Genomic DNA, 9,731 nt, shown 5'->3' with positions numbered 1-9,731 from the left:
AATGCAACGAGAGAGTTATCCAGATGATATCTCTCAACTTAGTAGGTCTTATTGGGACCCTAATCTCGGGTACGGCTCTCTCTTGGTTTGCTCCCTTACTTGAAAAATAATCTCCTCTCCTCCATGAATTTGAAGCTTTTGTGTGGGAGTTCTCTGCAGCCTTTGGGGATATTGAGCAAGGGTTGCCAAAACCAAACTTCAAAATCTCCACCAAGGGCCAAGACCTACATCCGTCTATGCATCCAAATTTTGACAACTCACTTGTGATTCAACTTGGCATGAAGAATATTTCATTACTTGGTGGGGATTAAAGGATGATGTAAAAGATCTTTTATTGACTATGCCAAAGGTTCACACACTAAGCGATTTCGTCTCTCAAGCGATGGAATGTGATAACTTACTATTTGAGACACGACAGGAGAGGCATATTTAGGCACCATTGCAGTCTAAAACAAAAGTGACACATGAAGGCTACACACCTCAAGAGGGCCATGAATCAAGCATTGAGCCCATGCAAATTGATTCAGCGCAGTTTCAACCTCTCTCAATCTGAGAAAAGCAAAGGTGACACATTAATGGCTTATGTATGTATTGCAGAGAGCAAGGGCACATTGCTCAACGGTGTCCAATGAAGAGAATGATGAAGGTTCATGGTGCAACGGCCACAATGTTTTCAGAAAACATGGACGTCCAACCTCAATAGAGACTAGATGGTTGGACAAAAGACAAGCAAAAGAAGGTCTCTTTCTTCCTGCTGATTCCACTTCAAGTTTTATGCTACCAGTCAAGATCCATATGCCAAGTAGGCATATGGATTGTGAAGCATTACTAAATTCAGGTGCAACAGCGTGCTTCATGGATAAAGAATTTGCAAAAGAACAAGGCATACCACTTGTGGAGAAGTCTAATCTAGAAACTGTAGAAGTCATTGATGGTCGTCCCCTCGCTTTTGGGGATGTCAAGTATGAAACTTGCCCCATAGAAGTAACATTAAAGGAGCATGTTTCAAGAATAGCGTTCAGTATCATACCAAAGCCCAAACAATCTAATTGTTATTGGGGTATAGTGTCTTGAACTACATAATACTAACATCCATTGGAGGGCTCAAAGAATTGAACTATGGAAAGTCCAAAAGAAGAAGGGAATGAATAATAGGCCTATATATTTTGGAGCCAAGGTCTTCATGCATGCAGCCAAAAAACATCCAACTTTCCTGATATTTGCAACACCGATCGACACGTCAATAGAAAAAAGCATGGAGGCATTGCCATGTCAATATCAAGACTACAATGATGTTTTTGAGAAGAAGAATGCACACCTCTTACAGGAGCATCAACCCTATGATTGTGCTATAGAGCTTCAGGAGGGAGCCCAACCCCCTTTTGGCCCAACATACAAGCTATCTCAAAATGAATTGGCAGAATTATCAAAAATATTGTTGAGAACCTTGATAAGGGGTTCATATGGCATTCAAAGTCCCTAGAAGGAGCTCCAATACTCTTTGTAAAGAAGAAGGACGAAACTCTCTGGATGTGCGTGGATTATAGGGGCCTGAACAAGATCATCATCAAGAATTGCTATCCCCTTCCTTTGATCCCAGAGCTTCTTGAGTGCCTCGACAAGGCAAGAATATTCACAAAAATAGACCTACGTGGTGCTTACAACCTAGTCAGTATCAAAGAAGGTGATGAATGGAAGACAACCTTTTGCACAAGGTATGGCCACTTTGAATATACCGTCATGCAATTTGGTCTCACAAATGCCCCAACAGATTTTCAACATTTGATGAGCAATGTATTTCGGGAGTATTTGGATTATTTTGTGCTAATATACTTGGATGACATCTTGATATTTTCCAAGGACCAAGAAGAGCATGAGCACCATGTATGGTTAGTGCTTGAAAAGCTTCATGCATCAGGGTTATATGCAAAGTTGGAGAAGTGTTCTTTTCATCAATCTAAGGTGGAATTTCTTGGTTATGTTGTCTCTGAAAAGGGAATCTCCATAGATCTAAAGAAGATTCAAACCATTCTTGATTGGGAGACACCCACCTTGGTAAGAGATGTCCAATGTTTCCTCAAATTTGCAAATTTCTTTATCGAAGGATATTCCAAGGTGGTTAGAGCACTCACAAGGTTGACAGGCCATAATAAGTTTGTTTGGGACTCGAAGGCCATGGAAGATTTTCAGACTCTCAATGAAGCTTTCATGATCGCACCCCTTCTAATTCATGCAGATCCTACAAAGCCTTTCATCCTAGAAACAGACGCTTCAGATTTTGCTCTTGGTACTATTCTATCCCAAGTAGGTGAGGATGGTTGAATACATCCCCAGTGGCTTTTCATTCCCGCAAGTTCTTAGCTACAGAAATCAATTATGAAATCTATGGCAAAGAGATCTTAGCAATCATTGACTCCTTTGAAACCTGGTGTCACCTACTTGAAGACGGAGCTCCTCATAAGATCACTATCTATACAAATCACAAGAATTTGGAATAATCCATGGAATCCCTCTCTTGAATCGTTGCCAAGGCAGGTGGAGTGGTATCCTATCAAGGTTTGAGTTCCTTATCTCTTATAGGTCTGGCCATCAACAAGGTAAGCCAGATGCCTTATCAAGAAAATCCTACCTTGCACCTAGAGAAGCAACACAATATTTGATCAACAAGAGAGTCATTTTGAAACCTAAAGCAGCTTAAGCTAAACACCACCATAAGCCAAGCTCCCGAAGATTTCACTTTTCTTTCTAAGGTGAAGAAGAAAATTGCCAAGGACCCACTTGCCCACAATATTAGACAACAACTACAAGGACAAGGGGTTAATGAGGACTTTCAAGAAATTGATGGAATAAGTTACTATAAGGGTCTTCTCTATATTTCACCAGGACCAACACGCTTGGAGGTACTTCAGCTGAGGCATGATCTTTCATTAGCAGGGAATTTTGGGGTTAATAAGACAATTGAGCTTCTATCCTGTGACTTTTGGTGGCCTCAAATGTGGAAACTTGTCAAGGAGTATGTAGGCACTTGTGACACTTGCAATAGATCAAAGGCCCCTCGTCATCGTCCTCATGGGTTACTCCATCCCTTGCCCATTCCAAGCAAGCCATGGTCATCCATGTCCATGGATTTTATTGTAGAGCTACCCTTGTCACAAGGATTTGACTCGGCCGTGGATCGGTTTACAAAGATGGCACACTTCATTCCAAGCACTAAAACCATCACCAGAGAAGGTACGTCCAAAATCTTTCTACAACATATCTATCGTTATCACGGATTGTCGGATGACATAGTTTCTCGTCGAAACCCACAATTCATCTCTAGCTTCTGGAAAAAGCTTATACAGGCTATTCGGAGTACAAATTAACCTCTCCTCAGCCAATCACCCACAAAGTGACGGACAAGCAGAAGGAGTGAATCAAGTTTTAGAATAATATCTCCATTGTACAATCAATTATCACGAGGATAATTGGGATGAGCTCCTACCGCTAGGAGAATTCTCCTACAATAACAGTTTTCATGCCTCCAGCCATCACACGCCATTCTTTGCTGATTATGGTCAACATCTCAAAAAGGATATCCACATGCACCATCAGGTCAAGAATCCAATTGTTGTTAATCTTGCACAACAGTTGTCTGCAATTGACAATGAGCTTACAATTCATATAAAAGACGCTCAGCTCAATCCACATATAAGGAAAGTGTAGATCTACATCACATATGCAGCATCCAAAATACAAAGAGGGGGATAAAGTGTGACTCCTTCGACGTGATTTGTGTTCATCTCGTCCTTGTCAAATGCTAGATTATCAAAGGCTTAGCCCATTTAAGATTGTCCGTCAAGTCAATCCAGTCACGTACTAACTCCAGTTGCCCTCTTCCATGAAAATCCATCCGATCTTTCATGTCTCGATCCTAGAACCTTTTCACACATCTAACATCCCAGGAAGGGCCCTACAAACACTTTCTACGGTTGAGATTCAAAAACATGATGATTATGAGGTCTAGAACGTCCTAGATTTTCGAGTTTCATGTGGCAGATTATAGTACTTGGTGCATTGGAAAGGCTATGATGTCAGTGAACGAACCTGGGAACCAACACACAATCTTTAGCATGCACCTCTCAAAGTCCAAGAGTTCCATCAACAACATCCATGGACGTCCCAATCAAGAAACACCAACCCTCCTTGTGGAACTTGTCGCCAGAGGAGGAAATAATGTCATGGATGCCCGAGAGGAATCGCTTATGACATCACCTCCATCATCGCTAATGTAATCGCCTATCATCACCTGCATCATCGCGTATGTCATCACTTGCATTGTCACTAGAAGACTCTAGACGAATCTAGAAGATTGTAGAAGGTTCTAAAAGTATTAAGAAGATTCTACAAGTTTCTAGAAGCTTGGAGAAGATTTCGGAAGCATCTAGAAGTTTTTGGAAAGCTCTAGAAATTTGAAGAAAGATCTAGAAGGTTCTAGTAGAACTAGAAGTATCAAGAAGGTTCTAGAAGATTCTAACCTTCTCAAGAAGAATCTAGAGAGTTCTCACCTCCTCAAGAACTAATATAAATAGGGTTCTTGGGCCACAAGCCCCTCAGTCCTGCCAACACTAGTTGTGAGGCTCCCATGAGGAACTCCCTCTTCTAGTTCTTGTCCTTGCAATCAAGCCTTGTCTTGTACTCAAGTCATGTAATCCAAGTCTTGTAACTAGCTCTCTGTAAAGTATTACGTCTTGTATTAAAGATTAAGCTTGTCATTAAGTCCCAAATTCTTGTACATTGTGAGCGCCTCCTCTTGCTCTCTTTTAGCTCTATACGCATGCATAACAAATTTGTAGGGTTGGTTTTTAGCAAAACTTGCTCTATCAAAGTTTTCTAAGGTTGTAGCAAACTCCCGTGTAAGAGTTTCAAAGTCATGAAGGACAAATCCTTTTGAAGTAGAGGAGCAAATTTAAGAGCGCGGTACACCCGCGATGAGTATTCCAAGAAGGCTCATTTTGAGAGACACCATCTAGATAACGCTCGCATTGCATTCGGATGAAGAGTTGAGCTTGTTGGAGGAAGCATCTAAACCTTGATCCAGTTTTATTAATTTTTTAAAGCAAATTGACCTTTCCACTCTTTCTTGTGTTGTGAATTGGTAAATCTTGTGTCTTGTGCTTGATGGTTGTTTGTCACTTGGAGCTATTGGATTCGATGTTGCGCCTTTTGCATCTCTAGTTCAAAGACTCATGTAGTTGGTACTTGAATTTGAGCACTATCCTCATGTAGCCCTTGAGATCGTTGTTGATGTTTTGCAAGGTGGTGATGACACCTTCCATTATTGACTCCATGAAGCCTCACCAATATAAAGAGATGGGGGTTTTTTCCCCAATTGTGTGAGTGTGCTTTAAGTTGGAGAAGAGTGAGAGAAGGTGCTCACAATATACAAGAGCTAGGAACTTGATTATGACACTTTACTCTTGTATGTGAGACTTGGATAACACGACTGGTGTGCAAGGCAAGACTAGATTACAAGAACATGGCTAGATAACAAGACCTAGAACAAGAAAAGAGCTAGAAGAGGCCGTCCTTGATAGGAGCCTCACAAATGGTACTGGCACAACTGAAGGGCTTGTAGCGCAAGACCTCAACTTATACTAAGGAAGTTTAGAATCTTCTAGGTACTCTTGAAGAATTAGTTAAGAACCTTGTGGATTACATTGATATAATTGAGGATGGAGGTCGATGACGAAGACGATGACATAAGTGATGATGGAGACAAGACATAAGCAATGATACAAGCCATCTTCTCAAATCTTCTAGAAATGTCTTCAACCTTCTAGACTCTTCTAGTGCTTTCTTGTAGGTAGCTCAAGGAGACTTAACTTTTGAGCATTTGTGACAAGTATCACATTGATACAACATGGCTGAGGTATTCTACAAAGTATGGAACATTAAGTTGGCTTGGTGTAGAAGAGGTCACGAAAGGCATATATTAAGCGCACTGTTGATTCAATTTGTCAATTGCAATATCAAGAAAAACCATGCAAAAGGCGTCGATGAGGCCATATCATAGTCATAGCTGCTCAAAGTCGAGGACACGAAATCAGTTAACTTAGTTTTGTAGACCAAAATCCCTGAAGGTTGAAGTCTTTCCCTATACTGCTCTTGCCCTTTTTCCTTGTTTTAGTGTATGTGGATGGTGACAATTTACGTTGTTGCTCGTCTTTAAACACATCTTTTCGAAGTTTTATAAGTGTTTGGTTTGTGTTTGGCTTGGGAGTAGTGGAATGAGAACCTTGTGCACTGCAATCATCTTGGTTAGAAAAGCTCCTGATGAGGAAGTGTATGTGTTTGTGTGACGATGTCTATCTGCGATTATTGAGCATTCTTTTACTGTGCGTGTGTGTGTGTGTGTAGAGAGAGAGAGAGAGAGAGAGAGAGAGATATTAAGGAAAATTGGAGCACTAAACATCCTTTTAAGAAGATTTTCATGTTGTGAGAGTAAAGCCGAAACAAATATCCAGAGGAAAATATGCCTACAAAAGCTCTCTCTCTCTCTCTCTCTCTCTCTCTCTCAAATTAGAGAGCTCAAAGGTTGTAGACAGAACATGGAAACACATACCATTTTTCTATACTCCGAATATAAACCATTTTCGCATCAAAAAATACAAGATCACTATTTAACCAAGGTGTTTGTTACGCAAATGGTTCCCATTCCAGACTACCAAGCAGGGTCATTCTCACCTTGTCATGCCAGAATGGATATTCCTTGAAAATGAAAGCTACTACGCAAACATGGTATTGTCTTCACCTCAAGGGTTGCGGACAATAGCTTATGTTCTTGAGCTATGGAGGCGGGGGGTGGGAGTGTGGGTTATTCAAGTGATTGTGTTGATTACCATCTTTGCTTGATGTACGCTTTGGTTTAGATTAGTAGCGATGAACGTGCAGCTGATTTGAGCAAGGCAAAGGAGGTAGTAGATGACCTAGCAAAGGTTCGTTTTCAAGGGGTGGACAGGGTATGAAATGGGCACTCAATTGAGATTACATGTGCTTCATAAATTATACACACATTCTGTTCAAAGATCAAGAAGAGTAAAGCATTTTCAAAGAGTTTTTTACACCTTTCAATCTAGGATTAGAGTGATTTTTAGTCAATATTATCATAGTGAGGGAGTGCTCATACATGACACATTGTGAGGTTTTACTATCCAATAGCAACAACCTGCACTTCATGAAGTCATCTTCAAACATAGTGCCGTTTATACTCTAAAAGCTTTACATTGCCCACATTCGAAGCCGAATGCTAGCCAACAATCATCTCAGATTGTGATTGCAGACATTTGGAGCCTTGAATTTTTCCCCAATTCTATTCTTCTTTGTTCTAAATACACCACAATTGCATGTCGTTATATAGGTGTATACCATATCATTTCTCTCATCGTATTGAAGTATGGGTTAAATTTTTACAAATCTTGCAATGTCGTAGTTAATAATATAATAGTAACTTTGTTATAACAATGAGAATTTATTGTTCAATACCAATCAGACTGCAGTATCACTTTGTATGCTTGTAGATAAAATAAGACCGTAGAAAATCACACAAATTTACATATAAAACCAAATTTATGTTTGTGTGAGGATATTTTTCTAACTTCACACATTTGTAAATCCAAAAAGCTCTCCCCAAAACTTACATCAAGGGCACACATGTTCTTGTGTGCGTGTGGTTTTTGGGGTTTGGGGGTGATCAAAAGTGAATAAAGCCTTTGCAACTCTTAATATATAGCAAAGCCAAATCGATTAAGAAACGTATCCTCAATGGAATCGAGATAGGAAGACTATGCTTGAGGGTACTAGAGGCGTGAAGAGGGTGAGAAAAGATCTTGTGAGGGGGGTTCTGAGATGTTGTGAAGTGGGTGAGAAAAAGGATCTTGCGAGGGGGGTTCTGAGATGTTAAGCCGGTGAGCGTTCTGCCTTTTCAACAAGTAGTTCAGAGATAAAGAGTTCTTGCATTCATGAAGTCCTTGCAATGCCATTGAACCCAAAGCTTTGTGAAAGAAAAGGTCTGTATTGTTGTTTACATGTAGATGTTGGCCGAGGCGCCACACTAGAGAGCAAAGCGCCCGAACGAATGGAGACAAAAAACCAATTTACAACATTAATACAATCAAGTGTGCATTATCTACACACACAATTTACGCCATCCTATCAGAGTAATAAAACGCAAACGTTTAGAAGGAACATAAGCAACCTCAAGACGGATCATTTCCCTCTACAAAATGGCAAGATAGACAAAAGTTAAACCAGCAAATGAATTCCCATAAGGTACACAGGTTGCAACAACAAAGACAATTTTAACACTTCAGTGCTGACACCGTATTATTTATTTCACAAGGAACGCGCGTCTGGGGTGGATAAACCCAAGAATCTGCATGTCAAAACAAATATGGTCAAGCACACGATTACGGGTTGGCATTCTTAAAACAGAAAACGAAAGATTTAACCCATATGTAAATCTTAAATGAATACACCCAAATTACAAATAATAACACACCAAATTAAATGAAGAATTTAATCTCAATGCTTAAGTAAAGTCAAAAGTAAGCATATGATATAGAAAGTACTCAAGTGCCTGACAACCATTGAGAAAACTCGAAAGCTTGCAGTAAGCTTGGAGTGGGCTTTGGAACATACATGAGAAGTGAGACACTACGTAGGCCTAATGTATACATTATTAACGGCGCGGGAAACGTCACACAAGGAAATTAAAGAGGATGCGTACACACCGGACAGAAGACGCGCTCGGACGAAGCAGCTGCCTTGAGTTAGTGAGGGTGGCCCGGACCCTTGCCGTAGCCGCCGCCCTTCTTGTGGTGGTAGCCGCCCTTCTTGTACCCTTTCTTGTAAGGGTAATGACCTTTCTTGGCCCACAACTCGGCCTCCTCACCTGCTTCTGCCCCTGCCCCAGCCACTAATTTACGCCCCACTTCCTCCACCTCAGCATTAGCAACGCTGCTCATGTATGCCACCAGCATCACCATCACTATCACCAGCATGCACGTTATCTTCTTAGAAGCCATGACTAACACTTGATGGTACTGTCGAGTGCTTAGCTTCTCAGCCCTTCTCCTCTAATTTATAATAGGCTGTGCTCGCTCGCTCGCGCGCGCGCGCGAGAGAGAGAGAGAGAGAGAGAGAGAGAGAGAGAGAGAGAGAGAGAGAGAGAGAGTCGGTGCTGATGGGCATTGCCACGTGAAAGGCTGACACCTTTGTCGTAGTGCGGCGTCGATAGTTTGGACTCTGGAGTCTACTTTCCTTTGACGTGGTCACATTCTGTGCGTGCAGTGATAATCTTATTACTCAACATGAAGGCGGAAGTTGTATGTGTGCAGCACTGCAGTGTCACCGCACTCTGTGTGAATGTGGGGGGAGAGAGAGAGAGAGGGGGCCGAGGGCCCCCCCCGAGGGGAGGCTACAGGTCGAAGCTTATAAAGACGCAGTAGGCGGTTGGTGGGCTGTAAGCCTTGAGTATGGTCAAGGCTCAAGCCACAACACGAAGCGAAACCGCAGCAGCTGGACGCGTGCTGGAATTGTGGCACGTTCTGCAGGTAGTAGGCTAGTCGCTACTCGCCAGTGTTGAGGCAACTGGCCGACATAGGTATCTCAAACCTTTGAAAAAGGTGACAACTGTTTCACGACTCTTTTGAAGTTCTTTTGTACTATACTACTAGTCTAGTCATAGTTCG

At 41.5% G+C, this 9,731-nt stretch overlaps 1 protein-coding gene across 1 annotated transcript; it reads right to left on the bottom strand.

Annotated features, from left to right (window-relative positions):
- Positions 1 to 8,279: 8,279 nt before the first annotated feature.
- Positions 8,280 to 9,211, bottom strand: LOC147421409 (uncharacterized). Its single transcript, XM_086502733.1, has 3 exons — positions 8,933 to 9,211; positions 8,772 to 8,870; positions 8,280 to 8,413 (listed from the first exon to the last, which is right to left on the bottom strand). The coding sequence occupies exons 1-3, from the start codon at positions 9,063 to 9,065 to the stop codon at positions 8,340 to 8,342; spliced, it is 306 nt and encodes a 101-aa protein (XP_086358859.1). The 5' UTR covers positions 9,066 to 9,211; the 3' UTR covers positions 8,280 to 8,339.
- Positions 9,212 to 9,731: the final 520 nt, after the last annotated feature.

The sequence above is a fragment of the Adiantum capillus-veneris genome, chromosome 27 (genome assembly GCF_014529385.1).
Source record: "Adiantum capillus-veneris isolate H3 chromosome 27, ASM1452938v2, whole genome shotgun sequence".
Classification (NCBI taxonomy): domain Eukaryota; kingdom Viridiplantae; phylum Streptophyta; class Polypodiopsida; order Polypodiales; family Pteridaceae; genus Adiantum; species Adiantum capillus-veneris.
The sequence above is the reverse complement of the archived record's forward strand: the minus strand, read 5'-3'. Positions and strand labels throughout refer to the sequence as shown.

Excerpts from the sequence above, each read along its gene's own strand:
- LOC147421409 (XM_086502733.1), bottom strand. The coding sequence starts at position 9,065 with ATGGCTTCTAAGAAGATAACGTGCATGCTGGTGATAGTGATGGTGATG. Across the intron at positions 8,871-8,932 it reads TGGGGCAGGGGCAGAAGCAG|GGCGGCTACCACCACAAGAA; the intron begins GTGAGGAGGCCG and ends GGGTACAAGAAG. Across the intron at positions 8,414-8,771 it reads CCGAGCGCGTCTTCTGTCCG|ATTCTTGGGTTTATCCACCC; the intron begins GTGTGTACGCAT and ends TTTGACATGCAG.